The sequence below is a fragment of the Opisthocomus hoazin genome, chromosome 1 (genome assembly GCF_030867145.1).
Source record: "Opisthocomus hoazin isolate bOpiHoa1 chromosome 1, bOpiHoa1.hap1, whole genome shotgun sequence".
Classification (NCBI taxonomy): domain Eukaryota; kingdom Metazoa; phylum Chordata; class Aves; order Opisthocomiformes; family Opisthocomidae; genus Opisthocomus; species Opisthocomus hoazin.
This window is the reverse complement of record NC_134414.1, coordinates 69,683,973-69,701,616: the sequence shown is the minus strand read 5'-3', so window position 1 is coordinate 69,701,616 and position 17,644 is coordinate 69,683,973. Positions and strand designations below refer to the sequence as shown.

At 41.5% G+C, this 17,644-nt stretch overlaps 1 protein-coding gene across 1 annotated transcript in view; it reads left to right on the top strand.

The window, feature by feature from the left end:
* Window positions 1-15,280, top strand: part of IRS2 (insulin receptor substrate 2) — a 31,532-nt gene extending 16,252 nt beyond the window's left edge. Inside the window, exon 2 of the mRNA XM_075424651.1 lies at window positions 12,796-15,280. Coding sequence (XP_075280766.1) covers window positions 12,796-12,800 — 5 coding nt within the window. The 3' untranslated portion in view covers window positions 12,801-15,280. The remainder of the gene's footprint in view (window positions 1-12,795) is intronic.
* The last annotated feature ends 2,364 nt before the right edge of the window (window positions 15,281-17,644 follow it).

Genomic DNA, 17,644 nt, shown 5'->3' with positions numbered 1-17,644 from the left:
AACTTCCAGGGCTCCGTGGCTTGGGAAATCAAACTTGCTGTGTGGAGTCTTATTTTAAGCAGAAGGACTTGAAATGAGACCGATAGTCATATGTGGATCAGCTGGCGTAGCTAAGTATTCCTGCCTGACCTAGGCTGTACTCTTGTTAGCTGATGATGTATTGTACTTGTTCAGTAAATGTGAAATTAAAAGGGATTTGTGTTTTCTCTAGCTATGCAGCTGCTGCACTGTTGGCTGAGCGCTTTTCAGTATATTTCCTGGTCAATCACAATATGTGAAGTATGCAGTGATATCAGGGCCTTTGCTCTTGGAAACAAACTTGGGCTTTAAAGGCGCAGACGCCTCTGGCAAAATACTGATATTTTGCAAAGTATTTCTTTGTGTATGATGTCTGCAGTCTTTCCTTTTGCATTCTTTGCAGAACATTCTTCCAGTGCAGCATCTTAGCTTTATAAAGTCTCACCTGCTGCACGGTATCCTACAGGAAGTTACAGTTCTTAAAAGCAATGTCCTGAAGTGTTCATCACACCTATTTGAGATGTCCTAAGCAGCTTTGAAGAGCTGGGGTGCTGGCAATGGGAGAAAATACACGCAGGTCTTTATCTACTGGAAAGCCTCCCTGAAGTCTAGGGGAATTCTCTGCTGAGCATTGTGGGACTAGAGCCAAAATCTCAAGTATCCCATCTGAAGTAACAAAGGTGGTTTTCAATGTGTTTTATAGAAACAGTCCTGGCAACATAATAGAATTTCAAAAAGATGACGGTGTCAGTTACATAGTAGTGTGGTCAGATATATTTCTATAAGTAAAATCTGTTTTTCAAAAATGCTGAATGAGGTACTGGTGAGCCTTTTTAAAAAAATTAAGCATCATTGGTTGCTTATAAACATATTTACTGGCAGCAAATCAGGGGAGCCATAAAACAAAGCAAAACAGACACCTGTGTGAGAGAACTTGAGGCAGGAGGAAAAACAAAGTAGAGTACAGCTCTGTGTAAATGTTTACTGAGAGCTTCTGTAACTACAGAAGAAAGTGCTTCTTGCTCTGTAGTTAGCAATATTGCAGGTAAATTATGCTAACTTTTCTGTCTTTTTTAGAAGTCTGAAGTTTTGAGAAAAGTGCTGTGAAAGCACACTGTGCTCTGGCAGTGTAGTATTTTTCATATTTTAACAAATAAATAATCTTCTTTTTCCATGGGGAAGGTAACATTTTGTACTGCAGGTCTCATGGCTGAAAAACAATGAAATAAGAGCTGTTTTCTAAGATGAGATTGATTGCCTGTCTCAGATATTGTTGTTCTTTAGGGTAGGGAAAACTTGGCATTTTGCGTTCACCTTCTTTATCTGACTTTTAAGAAAGTGAAGCTTTGGCATCTGTTTGGTCTTGCAGAGCTAATGGATGTGGGGTTGCTTCACTTTATTTCTGCAGTAAACTGTTAGATGGGGAGGATTCAAGGTGCATCCAGTGGAGCTGGGAACAGTCTTATTCATTCAATACAATCTGTGTTTCTTGCTGGAGGAAAAAAAAAATGTGAGTAAAATATGAGTAAGAGAGGAGGTAATTACTGTATATGCTTTCTGCTATCACAGGTTATTTTATAACCAAGTTCCAGTTTTGAAACTGGTGTTCTTAGAAGATAAATTTTAACCACCAAAATTACTTTTCTAAACAGTTTCCGAAGCTTTTTGCCTCTTCTTTCCAACAGAGCATCAGCCTCCAGGAGTGATATGGGGAGGATATTTATGATGCCTGTGTAACAAAATTACCTTCTCTCCTTCTATGTCTTTAACATAATACTAGCTTCTGCATGCAATGCAGTCTGTATCAGCTTCAGAAAGAAATGCTAATTCATCTCGAGATTAAATTCAGAGCAGGAAGTTACAGGTGCCCCTGTTTGTTTTAAAAATGCAATATAAAAATGTGGGTTGTTTTTATTTTTCTGATGTTTCTCAGAAATGCAGTTGATGCAAAGGAGAATGCAATCCAGTGTGTAAATAAGAAATCTACAAATACATTATATGAGACATGATTTTGTTGTGATTGCTAGGGGGTTTGTCTGTTTACTGAAGGAAACCATAATAGGAAGTCTGTTGGGGAGCTGTGTTAGAAAAAGAACGGCTGTTTTCAAGGACACTTAGTGGACTGCTGTGGAGTGGTAAGTGTTAGGGCTGAAACAGATAAGGGTGTTGAATTCAACAGGGACAGGGCACCTCACTAAATTTGTGAATCTGGCTTTCAGGCAGTAACCACTGTGCCAAGCGTAGCTGTGGGTTGCAAGCCTGCAGTCCCAAGGAATTTAATGAGAGGTTGACTCGTGGTCATTAACGAGCTGGTTAGGAGTACTTTTCTAAACGTTACCTGGAGAAATTATCACAGACCCACTGTGTACCTGAGAGAAGGGTAAGATGTTTTAATCGTCCTCTGTGAAGGTATTATAACGTATTTGCTTAAACTCGACTCTCTTGGTTCTGGAAAGAATCTGTCTCCCAAATCCTGTGGTTGAACTCTGGGACCAGGACATTTTCCAGGCCCTGGGCTCATGGGACGGACACTGCGGTCACTTTCTGGTGGCCTGGAAGGTGACAGCCAGAGGCCCAGGTCTGCATCATCTCCCCAACACCCATCCTGTCCCCTGGTATTCATCTGGGGGGGAGCCCAGCCCCAGGCGGGGAGGGAGTCCCTCAGCACTGTGGTGGGATCTCTGGTGGCTTCCCATAATAATCTTGCTTACAGCTCAGGACTTAGGGGCTGTCAGCTGAGCCCTCTTACCTCGTTTCAGGTGTAGCCATAGTCACTTCTGAGTATCTGAAGTTTGTTACTGTTTTCTCTCTACCTGAATCTGTTTCTAAGACTGAACTTATGTATTTTCATTATGTGTTACATAGATTACATTTAACAGATGCCACAGAGGTAAGGAGTGTGGCTGAATACAGCAAGACCCAGAGCTGATTGCGTAATAGCAACTGTAATACTCTAATGAGGAGAAATAGATCTGTAAATGTTTTTGACCAGCGATAAGCTAGACTTGTAACTGAAACAGTCAGAAATAATATTCCTGCAGAAATATTTTTAAGGCTTAAAAACACAATTACTCACTGAAAATAGGCAGTTTCTCATCCTTGTGTTGTGTAGCGTGTCCATGACAGCATACTGAGCCTGGCTATCGCTGGTGGCTGGGTGTCGCAAGCAGAGTCAGTACCGCGGTGTGTTGCAAACAGAGGGAAGGAGCATGCTCAGGGGTGATGCAATGAGCAACAGCTCACCCTGCTTGGAGAAAACCTGCTGGTGATGGCTTGAGCGGCAGCTGGGAGCCATGTCCCTAACGTGTGATGCGTGGGTAACGCTCCGCTTTGGTTTTAGCTACCCCTCGTTGTGAAAGGTTTGTGAGTGGTCCGGTAGTATGAGGAAGTTTGCCTTTTCACAAGGTTTTGGTGTAATAGCTTTTTCTTGCAAATTTCGTCTTCCAAATTATTTTTGCAGTGTTGTTTCCAAACACTTCTCTGGAGTGTTTGTGTGTTTGTTTGTTTTTTTTTTTAATAGTTTTTTTCTATGTTACTAACAGGAGCAATACATTTCAGTATTTCAAGTCATAATCACAATTCTATTCAGTTACTTTTCTCTGGTCAGTAGAAAAATATATTGTGCCTATATGTGTGTACAGTGGTTGACACTGTAAGCTCCATCAACAGAGTTTTCCAACAACAGCAATATAAAACCCCCAAAGTTTACAGAATAAAAAAGCCTTTAAAATAAGGAGGCTCTGGCTTTATTAATGGAAATATTTTACTTTTTTTTTTTGTTCCAAAAGTCTGTATATAGAAGCTTGAATTATTGTTTAAGTGGAATTAATAAATGAAAAAGGTTAAGGGCTTAACCTAATTTGTGCTACTGTATTAACAATCTGAACTACAAGGCATAGTTTTAAAAGAACAGGAGTAATATTATATGCAACAAGATTAGTAGCTCAAGTGAAATATGTAGCTGTTTAGTGGCTTGGAAATGATACTTCAGAAGATAAAAAATTGAGAAAGTAAACCGTTCTTACTTTTTCTCTAAGCAATATTCGCCAAAACACAGCAGCTCATACTTCCTACAATGTGAAAAAAGGACGATCTCATGGAAGAAAAGTCTTTAAATTTGGACAGAACAAGCCTCAAAAAAAAGTGGTGGTGGGGGAAATCTTCTTTGTGTAAACCTCCGGGGAAAGGTTTGCTTAAAATGAGAATAAATTATAGGAGCTATCCACGTCAAATCCTAAGAACCTAGTAGGGGAAATTATGTAAAAAGAGAATACCTCTTTTTCTCCTCTTTTTTTTTTTTTTTTTTTTCTTGTCCTGAAAAGCAAACTTTAAGTGAATGGCCAAAATAGTGAGCTTTGTTGAGAAACACTGGACATCTGTGGATAGTTTTTCTCTTCTCATAGGCAGTTGCATTTCCCCTGCCTCTACCGCAGTCTATGTATATGGTACAACTGGTTTCCCATCAAAGTGTTAGAAACCTTGTCAGGTAACCTACAACATAGTTTTTCTTCTCCCGAGAATCCTGCAGAAAGCGTTGGCCAGCTGTACGGAGCTTTTCATCTGAATTTGCAGGGTTGTGTAGAAACGCTTGGGCATCGTGCTTTTGAGCGCTTCCATTGTACTCTCAGGGTGTGGGTAGGAAACACCCCTGTGGGGGAATTGCAGGGTCTCTTGCTGCATCTCTCAATATAGAGAGTAAAGGAAGGAAAACATGAGGTGATACATGGGGTGTACATGGGAAGTAAGACTTCAGCGTTACTGGGGGCATTAAGCTAACATGTGGCGGGTTCAGAACACGCAGAAGGAAACCGTTCTTCTTGCACCCTGTAGTTTGGGTGTCAAACTCCAGGCTGCAGGGTACTGAAGGTTTCCAGGAAGGGAAACAAGTTGCAGGAGGTCCTTGATAGGTAAATCATCAGATGCTAGGTGAGAATTTCAGGAAGTATCTCTGTATGCTTGTCATGTTTTTTATAAATTTGCTTAAGCAGCTGCTTTTGAGCAGTCAGTGAGAGGAGGCTGGACTAGAGGAGTATTTACCCTGTTTTACTACAGCTGTTAGGTGCTGTATTGCTCATTTCACTAATTGAAGGCTTTGGTGGTGGGGCTGGTGTCTTTTCATCATGGAATGTGAAGTCTACAACTTCCTGCCTAGGTTTATTTCCCTCATTCCTCTATTGCTGACTGATTCACACCAACAGTGGTGTCAACACAAGATTTCTAGGAAATCATTGACAAAATTTGCAAATCCTCCTTTAAAATATTTTTCTGTCCTACCACCAGACGCATAGGATATGGTAAGTGAGGAGGTGACAACAACAGAAAGCAGTAGGGAAAAGAGTGCCCTCCTGTGCATGCCGGCTTGTTCCTCTTAGCCCTTCCCTGCTTCCCTTTTCTCTCCATTCTCTCCCCATATATCTCGTCTGTGAGGGGAAGCATCTCTTTGGACACATCTCCTGACCTCAAAGTCCAGAAGCTGCAGCAGCCAGCCTAACGCTTACTGTGTGACCACCCAGTGCGTTTAGATGCCAGGTTAAGTGCATAAATGAATATATGTAGTACTAGGGTGTTTCAGTCTCCTTGGTAAGCAGTCCTAAAGTCAGTTTGCAAAACAGGCAGGTAGTTGACTGTGAAAGTTGGAGAGCCTTGTGTTTTCAAACATGGTGCTCTCTGGAAGATAAATGTCTTCCTCTAGGATGGAGGAGTGCTCCAGTCTCCATAAAGACTTCGTAAATCTCAAACCTCTTTTGGTACTAGGTGCCTAAGTCTATGGCAGTGATAGAGGCAAGGATCAGTCTTTGAAAGAGTACCTGCGTGAAGTGTTCGTGTTTCCCTGCCTGCGGTATTTACGTGGCTAGAGCACTCGCCAAGGACCGACCAGCATCCAGTACCATTCTGGCTGAAAAAAAAATCCCAGTCCTCTTCTCCGCTCTTCGCACCTCCCCACCCAATCCCTCGTGCATCTTAGCCATATATTCTTTGCAGAGTGCTTTCGTTCTTGCTTAGTGAAGCTGTTTTCGTGGAATAATTAGATGTCCACTGTAGTGGAAAAGGAGAGTGAACATGACTTCGCACGACTTACAGGAGTCCTTATCCCTGTTGCCATGAATATTTAAATTTGTAATATGAATAATTCTTCAGTTTAATCACTGGGAAAGATTGCTTTTTCTCCCAAGTGAGAGAGAGAAAAAAGCATGCTTTTAAGCTCTTTGAGAGCACTCTGACATGGTGTGTTCAGGCATGTGGGTGGAGGTAACTCAGTGACTTAGAAGAAGCTATTGGATTTTGGTATTGGCCATTGATACCTAGAATGGCAGTCAGGTTCTTGCTTGTGGATCTAACCAGAAGTCTGATTATGCTTTTGTTTGTCCCCTCACTATTACCTGCCTGAAACAGTTCCACAAACACTGATGGCATTTCAGTTGGCAGTGTGTGAGAATATCGAGCTCTGCTTACGAGAGATCTTCTTTCTTGTCAGACCTTGTTGCCATTGTTAATGACTACTGATAGGAATTAGAAGAGGAACAGATATGCCTTTGACATCCCAGCTGAGCAAACTTCCCAGCAGTTGTAAAGGTGTTTAAAAGGAGATGGTCTCTGCTTCTAAAATGAATACCGAGTCATACACCTCACAGTCTTGGAGGTCTTTCATAACTCCTATTCATCCGAGCCTAACGTGAAATTGGGCAGAAGAATTGTTGCTTAGAATTGCTTGTTCCTTCTTGACTGTAAGGAGCTCGAATGACTAGCTCCTCATAGGGTGAGTAGGGCAGAGACGCAGAGGGCCACGCAGGGATGGCAGAAGCTAGCCGAGTGTTGCCTCGTGTGCTCTGTAGGGGCAGACACGCTAATTCAGCTGGGTTTTGTTGTGTCTCCGAAGGTGGGGTTGGTAGGCAATCCAGTGTATTAGTCACCAGTCCCTTCCTCCCTCGCCCTTCATCACTTCTAAGGTGAGCATGTTGTTTTGCAAAAATTCTGTCTCTGAAGAAACTTTGTGTGCAAAGTAGTGTCGCTGGAGTTAGTGTGTTGCTGTCAGCCTGTTCCTGGGAAGAGCTGGGCTTTCTCATTGGCGTAGTGGACGGAGCTGTAAAACCCAAGCCCAGCCGCCTAACTGAGGCCACGTTTGCGGTGTTGGGTTTTGAATCTGCGCTGGTAGAGGAATGGTGTGATGGCTATAAGGTGGGAGGCAATTACAGTTGCGCGGTAATGCTCATCAGCCCAGAACGTGACTTGTTGTTCCATGATGGTTAAATTCTGTACATGTGAACTGTCGAGTGGCTCTTTGGCTGGCCGCCACAGACTAATCTTTGCAGAGACAAATTTTCTATACAGTTTCCACATCTGCTTCTCTGTGTGTGTTTCTGTCCCGCTTACAAACTGCCAGTGGAAGTCCAACAGGACTAAACTTTTTTTTCCTCTAGCATTTTATTTGCTCAGAGAAAGCAGGTTGATTTTGTTTGATTTCATGTAATGTTTTTGAACGATTGCATACCCAGCTTGCAAGGGAGAGGATAATTGAACAAGTTTCAGATAGTACTGTGTTGAGGGTTTTTGTCTAATTTATCCCTAATCGTGGGATTAAATCGCATCTATCCAAACTTGTTCAATAGTACGCAGTGGTTGTAGCTCTGAAATTAAGAGGTATAATAGCAACTGCATTAAATTAATCCTAGAAAAATAAGCATGTCTAGTTTCTTAATTTTAAATTTGAGGTGCCTATTTTTATTATAATTGGTATGGGAAATATATTTCTGCACCAGGACTTTAGCTATAAATTCATTATAATGACATTTGTAAATGTAATCCTTTATTTTCCACATAATTACATTTTAATGTTTAGTTATTCATACTACAGAATCTCTAAGAACCTTGACAAAATGGTATGAAACACAAATTACATCAAATTCTGAAATCAACTAAGCGTAGCTCTCATCTTCATCTGTTACTTCTACTGTAGACTCATGTAAATTTATGGTATGAAATACAGGTTACTGTGATTTTAGTACCTTTGGATAAAAGTTGACACTCATTATAAATTGGGTGGGATTTGTCCATGCCATCAGATGAACATTTTAGTCTCTCATGTGTATGCTAAGACAAAAAAAAAGTACTTCTTGCAGGTGCTGACATGCAGCATCTTTTTCCAGATAATCTAGTATTATGTTCCCACTGTAGAAGATAATATCTTTCCCCGTGGTTATCTTAATGCAATTCAAGATGTTAGGATTTTAAACTATTTGACACAAGAGTTGAAAGTACTGTAAAGTTCATTTTAATATAGATAACTGTGGCTGCAAAATCCCCACTTTACTACTTAAAAGGAATACAAGGATTTTTTTTTTGTCATCACTCGTGAAAAATCTGTTGACCTGATGCTTGCTTTTCTACGTTCGTGAAACAACAAAGATGTATCTGAATAACACTATGTAGTGTTTCTTAGTGGACTAACATACCAAAAGAGTAGAGTTACTTGGGGCAGCACGTCTCCAGTTAAGATCAACCATGATTTGTTTTTAAAAAAATAATAATAACATGGCTTTTTAACTTCATGCTTTAACTTTTTTCCCATCACATGTGGAGGCGTTTTGCTTTGGATGGATGTTATTCATGAGCTTTGTAAACAGAGCATACTACTTTATGTTTTCCTGCGAAGTGTTGGTAAGGCGAATGCTTAAGCTCTGACTGAAACCTTTTCCTGTGATAATGGCCGAGCTCGGCTTTATTTGGTATGAGCAGTCCTGCTGAGTGGAGCTCAGATTCCCTGGAATTACTTGTGCAGAGCCATGGCTCGGCACATGAGTTGTTCTGTTATCTTTAGCCGGGTTACCTATATACTGAAGTGTACTATTAATTAAATTGCTTAATGAGAGACAGAGCCAGGTCACGATTTGGCTCCTTCTGTGCACCTCCCTGGTGGCATCGTGGGGAGCAGGCAGGCTGCATTCACATTGGGATGCTGGCCCAAATTTGTGACCTTACAATGTGTGTGTGTGAGTGTGTGTGCATCCTACAGTCCCTCCCGTGAAGAAGCCCTTGGAGACCGCGGTTCAGACCATCTCCCATCGCTGTTGGTGCCCATGAGGACCCATGCTGTCCCTTCCCACCCTCGGCCTCTGCCGCCTGCCACCCGGCTCTGGCTGCCCTGGGCCGAGCGAAGGTGCTGCCGAGGCGCATGGCTACCACCCGTGCTAATGCCTGTAAGCCCATCGCCAGCTGGGTGCCCAGCTAGGTGCGGTGCCTGGGGCTGGAGGGCAGGGAGGGACCCTTGCCTTCTCTGGCTGGCCGGCTGCCTCGCCCAGGGCCCCGTGTCTCATCCCAGTGCCGGGGGAGGCCGAAGCCATCTCCCCGCGGGTGGGACGCGGTGCCTTGCGCTGTGCCATCTCATGGCCGGGCCTGGTGCCCGCAGACCTGCGTGTCCTTCACCTCCGGGTTCGGTTGTATCGGTAGGATTGCTCTTCCAGGAAAAATTAGTTAGCGGGATCAGAGCCTTAATCAATTTGGCAGGCAGTGCAGGGAGGGGAAACAAAGCCACCAAGCGATTTGCCTGGAGTCGGCGCGGAAGCCCGTGGCGGAGCTGGGGGCTCTGCGTCCCACAGCTGATCCGCTCCGGCGGTTGCGCTGCCAGCGGAATGAGTTTACTGGTGCTGGATACCCAGCGACGTGTTTTGCCGTGAGCCACATGAGTAGCTGTTTCTGTCTGTGTGCTCGTTAGCAGATGAGAACTATTTTTAGGGATTAAGAAAGTTTTTATTCATTGCATACTGGCTTTGAAAACTAATAAGCAGGCTAGATCTTCTTTAACTGACTAGCTGTTGTATTCTCTTCACAGTGTATTTAACAAGTCTTGGAGTGTTTGGTAGTTTCCTAGCAATTCCTCTGTGTGTTTATTATCTGATTTATTCTCCAAGAATCAGTAAGCTTTAGTTTTGGAAACTCAGTGGCGATCGGGAATGCTTTTCTTAATAAAGCCCAAAACCAAGAGGAAACTTCGGTATTGACACGGTGTGGGACTTTGTATTTTGATCTGTGTGTGCCCATGGGGAATGAGGTTGTCAATGAATACATTCGTGTCCTGTAGGAATGTTGTTTAGTTCCTGGATAAAGACCATGTATACTGGTGTGACTTGCTGTGCAAGTGGAATGTTGACCTGAGACCTGAAATAAGTAAAAGATACTAATCAGTGAAGTAAAAATTAACAGTGATATTGATGTAATTCTTTTTTTTTTTTTTTAACTTTAGCATGGAACTTGCAACTTGCTTCTTGCAAGTAAGCTTCCTCTGAATCTGACATTGCTGTTATGTAGATCAAATGGTAGCAGTAGTTATTTCTGCTTTCTTGATTCAAAGCTTATTCGAAACCTGATTCAGAGGAAATTGTTTCATTGTTGAAGACTATGTTTGGGTTAGTTTTTGAGTTACAGGTCGGCGTTAGAGACTCATTGGATGATGTGTTTATTGAATCATAGGCTCTTAGGCTTGTGCCCACAATCCCATCGTCTGCCTACAAAGCCCTGTGAACCAAGATTGGAAGTGCTTTGAGGCATCGGCCACTTCACCTGCTCCAGTTTAGTTCTGCCTGGAAAGTACCCATTGTGCTGTAAGAATGTCAGGTTTACTCAGTTGCTAATAATCCTCCCTGATGACCGCCCTAGGCTGACATACTTCTGGAAACATACTTCTTTGTGTTCTTTGCATGTGCAAAAGTATCTTCCTCTGATTTCCTTATATGAACACATGGTGGTTTTTTTTTTTTTAACTTTATCTGGCTTTTGCTGTCATGTGGCCGCTTTTGGGAACCTAAGTTTAGTTGTCAGGTTTGTTTCCATTTGGAGGAGGAAAGCAATAACACAGAGTAAGCGTGTGTTTTTAAACACTTGTTTGCCTGTGTGATGCATATGCATCCTGCTTCCCTGAGCAAAAGTCAGAACCAGGTGGTTTGTCGGGCGCCTCTTCCTCAAACAAGGGGTCTCGGCTCCCTTTGGAGAGACATCCATCCTGCCACGCGTTCTCTCACACAGCTGTACTGGATGGTGATGGCAGTTTTGGGGCTCTCTTGATTGCATCGTAAACCAGTTCAGGTTCGTAATTTGAAGCACCCTCCCAGCCCAAACAACAGAAGCTCATTTTCTGAAGATGGAATGGGTAGAGTTCTGGTCAGAAACTAAGTTAAAAGTGGGAGCAAATAAATGGCAAGGGGTGGGGGCAATGAGATGCTTTCCTTCTGGTCTGGGTAAGCTATTAATTCATCTCAAGCTGTGTCATGAAATAAAATCCTAAGCATCTGATCGTATAGCGGCTTGAATTGACTTCAGCAGGACTTACTCCTTTAGTAAACCTTAGCTCTGAGAGGTTCAGTGGCAATTTAGCCGTTCTCACTTACGTGCCAAGATATGTCAACCTTTGCTTTTGTGTAAGCTTGAAGGAAAAACTTTTGTATTGGTTTATCAGAGGCTTATGTGGATTGAAACTTGCACAGATAAGCACTGTGCTTACTTCAGCATTCAGGTTCCATATATAATTGATTTTGGTTTTATGGTCACAAAGGAATTAAAAATACACAGGAATACTGAGTTCTTGTATCAGTACAGTCAAAATTAATGGGTTATGTCCTTTATGGAATTTTCTAAGTAACAATGTGAATTCCCCAAATGTTCCAAATAACTTCAATTTTCAGGAAAATTTGCATAGTACATCTTAAAACTAAAATTTTCATCTAACTTGTAAACTTGGGGACAACATATACAACATAAAAACCTGCTAGAAACTATTAAATGAGCTAAACACTATTAATAGCACTTAGTGTGAATCTAATCTTGTAGCCTGATGCTGTATTGGGATTTACCACTTAGTTGGTGCCGTTCAAAATGAGGTGTCAATGTTTTGTCATGTCTCTGTGTTTTAATCACTACTGTTTGTGTATTGCTGCTTTCCCAGTATAGGAAACAGGAAAAATCTACACAATAAGCAATATACTAAGGCAATTTTGATTTTTAATGACCATGTTAACAAATCATCTTAATGTTGTGAGTTAATGTTGTGAAGTCCCTTTATGGCAGTGGCACATACTATCCATTAATTCTGTGCAGCGAAAAAAGATGAAAGGAGTCAGCTGAATTCTTTAAAATTTGGGATTGTAATCAGTTTGTATTTTGCTGCATGATTCACCTTGATTATTTAAAACAGCTTTGTAGTTGGTAATCTGGGGAAGATTCCTTCTATTTGCATACCTAACCACTTTTTTACTTCTGGAATAATAGTTACTTTGTAAATCTGATAATTAAATAAGAAGAAGGTGCTTTCTATACTTTGCTTAAGCTTTTAGAAGACTCTTTCACTAAAGACAGCATAGTCTCAAGAAACTTGTTTTTAATGTCTGGAAATGGACAGCTTTTCGTAACACCCAGCTGACTAAAAAACCAGTTGAGGTTGTATCTATTTCTGCAACCCCTTTTCCTTTCCACTGATGCAAACAGTGATGGTCGCAACAAAGTGGGGGGATTTTGTGTCGGGTTTTCTATCCAGTTCTGTCTCCCGTGGTTTGCTGGTCTGAAGAGCCACAGCCAAAAAGTTCTACAAGGAGAAGGTGGTATTGGATTGGGGAGTACTCCCTGTATTGCCTCTGCAATACCTTATGATGTATCCAAATACAGAAGCAATTGTTACATAGCTTTTTTCCCATGAAAACCCATTCTGAATAATCTCTCTTTTGTGTTGTTTAAATCATAAAAATGGTATATTTTTTGCAGCGTTTATTGACTTTCTTTCATTTTTCTTTTCAGAGTGAAGGAGTTAGTTTTCTCACCATGACCTCAAACAACAGAGTACAACATTCAAAGAAGCTGCTCGGCATATACATTTTGTCTTGTTTTGAGTTTTTTTGTTGGTGGTTTGTTTTTGTTTTTTTTTTTGTTTTTTTTTTTTGTAACTGAAGCTGCTTAAGGTTTACTTTTTGCTGTTGTTGTTGTTATTGGTCCGGACAGTTACTTAACTGTTGTGGACAAAACTGTGCAACAAATCTGGGAGGAAGGGAAAGCAACCTGCCTAACTCGTTACCTGTCCATGGCATCTACAGTATCATTTTCCTGCTGTTTCGACAGAAGTTAGAGATGCTCTTTAGATCGTAGGAACTTTTCTGCCGGCCTCTTTAACAAATGGCCAATGCCTTCGTTTCCTTTTTCAAGACAAACTGTATTTATTCTTCGGCATATTAGGGGTTTCTGTAACACCTGCTGAAGCAGTAAGATCTGGTATTTACTGGCATAACTTCAAGCCTACCACAGTACTACCTCAGTTCAAAGTAAAGCCGGATTTGCGGTGTTGGTGTACGACAGGACCTCCTTTATCTCTATGCTGAGTCTCTCTCAAGAACGGTCGTCAGCCTTACTGAACTTGCAACACGTACAGCTGCTGCTGCTGCTGCTGGGTTGTGAATCACTAGCCGCAGGGTTTAGTTCTCAGATGGAGCTGAACCAGGGCACTGGAAAGTCTAAAATGGGATGAAACTCTGTGAATCGGACTTGGACGGAGTAGTTTAAAAAGAAAAATATATAAAGATGTGTAACTGAAGCAACGTAAGTTAGAAACATCAAACTGTATTGGGGGTATCTCTCTTTACCTTTGACACACTTGTTTAATCCTCTCTATGTAGGTGTTTATGTAGGTACTTCAGATTGCAAAAGCCTTTTCTCCTATTTACAAGCTCACTTTTGTCAGCTAACCCTCTTCTTAGCTGCGTTTCTTGTAACCAAAAATCCACATAGGTATGCTAGGAATGCAGGGATGATAATGGGTATAGGGCAGATTCAAGCGCTAATATTAACACAGTATTATCTTGCCATCTAGAAAGTCCTGAGATTTGCCTTCTACCAGGAAAGCACCGTTGCAGCTGCAGGCATTATTACAGGGAAGCAGAACCATAGCAGTCACTTGTCCTGAGTTCTTTCCAAGGCTACTTGTGCATCACATTGCCTGTAGCCGGAAAATCCAAGTGATGTGGCGGCTGCCGTCACAAGTGTCACATACAGCTGTTGCACCAGACTAGCAGAATGTCATGCCACCTTGCTTCTTCGATAAATTTTTTTGAAGAGTTTGTGTACTTTTTAAGGGTACCTCCGCAGTGCCTGCTCTGATAGACGTGTAAGTATTACTAAGTTATTTGAGTTATGTGAGACTTTGGTTTTTTTCTTCTTTTTTTAAATCATTGTGCTAGGTGGAACCTGTACTTCGCTATTAACAGTGAATTATCTTTTGGAATTTTTTTTTCTGAGGAAGACGAGAGTCAATGTCTTACAAATATGATGAATGGCAATGCGGTCTTCCTGCTTACATGCTGAATTTTTAGAACTGAGGATTGTATTACAAGACAAAGATGAATGTAAACTAATTCCTTCCCTACCCCATGACACACTTTATTTTTCAGTGTAATTTTTGGGGTCTTAAATCACAGCAATGCATAGGCTAATACAATATTAGATCTAAAGTAAATTTAAATACCTTATCGATCTGTTTGAGGGTTCTTTTTTTAAATAATAATACTATAAATGGTTCTAAGACATTCTAAAATGCTGCTTCTTCAAGTCTGGAACTAAAAAAACAAACAAACAAACAAACCACAAAAAAAACCCAAACCATTTTCTGTCTGAAATCCCCCCGCCCCCCAGCACTGAGTGTGGTGCCTGCTGAGTTCAATGTTCTGAACTTCGATTTTGAAGTAGCCCTCTGTACCAATTGAGAAATCATGCCACTAAAACAAATGGCTAAAATGCATACAGCAACTTCAAAACAACAACTTGACAATATAGTCAATTCTTCTCTATCCTGTATATTTCACCAAGGCATATGCAATACTTATATTCGTAATTTAGTTTACAGAATGGAACCAAAATGTATAAATGTTATGTTTGCTAAAACTTCACAATGTATATTGGGTCTTTGTACATTTTGCCTGACTTACTTACCTTAAATTTAAAATATTTTTTGCTATATAACCTTAACAGTTATTAAGCAGTGTTTTCTTTTTGGGTACGTATTGTTTCTGGATATCAAGATGTTAAATATATTTCTTGCTATTGTGATATGACAAGAGACTTAACTTATCTTGCTGTGTCTTCCAATGTACACGCTGTATATAAGGATAAATGTGATGCTGCTGGAGACCAGAGTAAATGGAACTAGAGTAGTGTATTGTATTTAGTCTGTATTGATCATGGATGCTCTCCTTAATAGCCATATGCAATAAAATACATTATTTATGAAAGGAGTAAAGTATTTGTGTGCCTGTTTTCTCTAGGGGTGGGGTGGTTTTTCTGGTTGTTTACATAAAACCAGTTTATTGTCTCTTTTAAAGGGAAACACACTTTTTCTGAATAAATCTTACTGCTCCGTACATACTTCCCTGCTTTTGTTTTAACACGTGTGACACTCCTGAAAAGTCATAAAGTCATTTTAAATCTTATTTAAGAATAAGATGATCAATATTATAAAGGCAAAGTTTGTATATTTGAGGAAATAACTAGGACCAGAATTTGGTCAATTCCCATTTCAAAAGTGAGTGGAAAACTATGGGAGTCCTGCTGGCAGCCTATTTAGTGGGAACAGGCTTGCACTATACATGCTCTGTCGTCACTTATACTGGTACAAGGTGAACGGGAAGCTCATGCTCTGTGTAGGTATCTTCATCTGCTGGCTTGCATGCAGGGGCTCTGGGGCGCAGTCGTAGCTGTCATGGGGTTACCGGGGCCTGATCTGCTCCTGGTGAGTGGGAATGTGCATTAGATCTGTGCAAATGACCCTTTTTCAATGTTCCTTGCGCCCAGGTGAATGACCTGCGCAAGGGTCGCTGACTCATGACAGGGACTGTGATGAGGAGGGAAAGGGGATGAGAGCGGTAGATCCAGAAAAAGCTCGATATCCATTTCACAGCAGTCTTGCTGAGTTCTTAGCAAGATCTCAGCAAGAGAGCTTGTGCTGAGGAGTGTCTGAGTGGCACATCGTTGTCGGTCATGTGCAGGATTTGCTGGTGCAGGAGACATGATCTCTAGGGTACCAAATTTAAAGTCATTGGGAGTGAAATCCTATCTTGGGACATGTACATCATATTCTTGTGGCCACATTTACCACCAAGTGGGCTGGTACTTCCATGGCTACCTTATGTTTTGGGGAAGGTTGAAGGACCATACTTACACAACTTTGTCTTAAAAGGACAAAACCTGGCTCATTGGGGCAAGCTCAGGATCTTTGTCTGAAAGAATGGAAAAGAGCAATCCCGTCTGCTGCAGTAGGATCGTCCTGTGGCTGCTGTAGTGCCCACTTAAGCCACATAGTGCAGACATAAATCGCAGATAATGTATATGCTGCCCAAGAGAGAACGTTCAGTTCTGCCTCATCTGTCCTGACCGTTTTAGCTGCAGGCTTAGCTAGGGGAGACAAAATGGGACATTGTGGATCTGCTGGTGCCTACATCTTTGAAGAGAAAGAGCAATTGCTTTAGTGTTTGAAATCCCTCTGAAGAAATACGACTATCCAAAAGTATCTTCTCCTTTTCTGCTGTCAAGAGGGTATTTGAGTGGTGCCTTATGACACCACAGAAAAAGAAGATATTTGATAAGACATCTGGAAATCCAGTGTCGGATTCTCTGGTGGGCTCAATTTCTGATAATCGGAGCATAAAGGAAACCTTTGGATGCTCAGCCCACCCACAGCACAGTTTGGTGTGATGGCTGCTGCATCCAGACAGTGCAACATTTGCACTGACCTGAGAGCAGGCCTTTGAAGTCCTTGTCCAGTGACTATCCTGCTTGAGCACCTCAAAGTGGTCCATGGCTTCCAGCCTTCTTGGGAACCTTGGTTTACTTTTTGTGGTACAGCATTCAGGAAAGTGTTGACAAATGTCCAGGTGTCATCCCAGTGTGGAATGAGGTTACCTTGAGCACTTACCCCTGCCCTGAAGCTTAGAAGCGTTCCCAAATTCTCCAGTTCATAGTGGCCCTGGAGACCACTATAAAAGGCATCATCTCTCAATAGCCTTCAAGTAATGAACATGGGACAAGCAAGTTGCTGCCTTCAACACCTATTCCTACCGTTCAACTTACTTTCTGTTCTCAAAGGGAATGGGAAGGAGAAATGGTTCAGTTCTTTGCTACACTAATTCTGAACTCATTTGAGTGTCTTCTGAGTGAGGAAAAGCACTTGGGAGTTGCAGAGACATCAAGATGCACTACAGCACTCACCTAACTTGCACCTGGCTTTTACTGGGGGCAAGAATCTCTGAAAGGGTCTGCAAACAGAGATCATATTTAATGAATGGGGTTTTTGCTTTTTAGGAGCCCTGAATACGTAACTCATAGTTGACGATAGATATTTAAGGGTACGAGTTGTGACGTTTAGGGGGAATCTGACTTCTGAAAATGGTGTTTCTCTGAAGTATCTCAGTGGCCTACCAGAATAATAGGGACAGAAAATGTCACTGTTCACTTTTGAAAATACAGATCCCTGGGTTGTTGGTTTTGTTTTTTTTTTTATTGTTGTGGTGTGTTGAATCTATATATCGGACTAACCATATATTTTACAATGTTCAAGCTAGGGATGGGGAATCTTTGGCCTGTGGGATGGATATGACACATAACATTG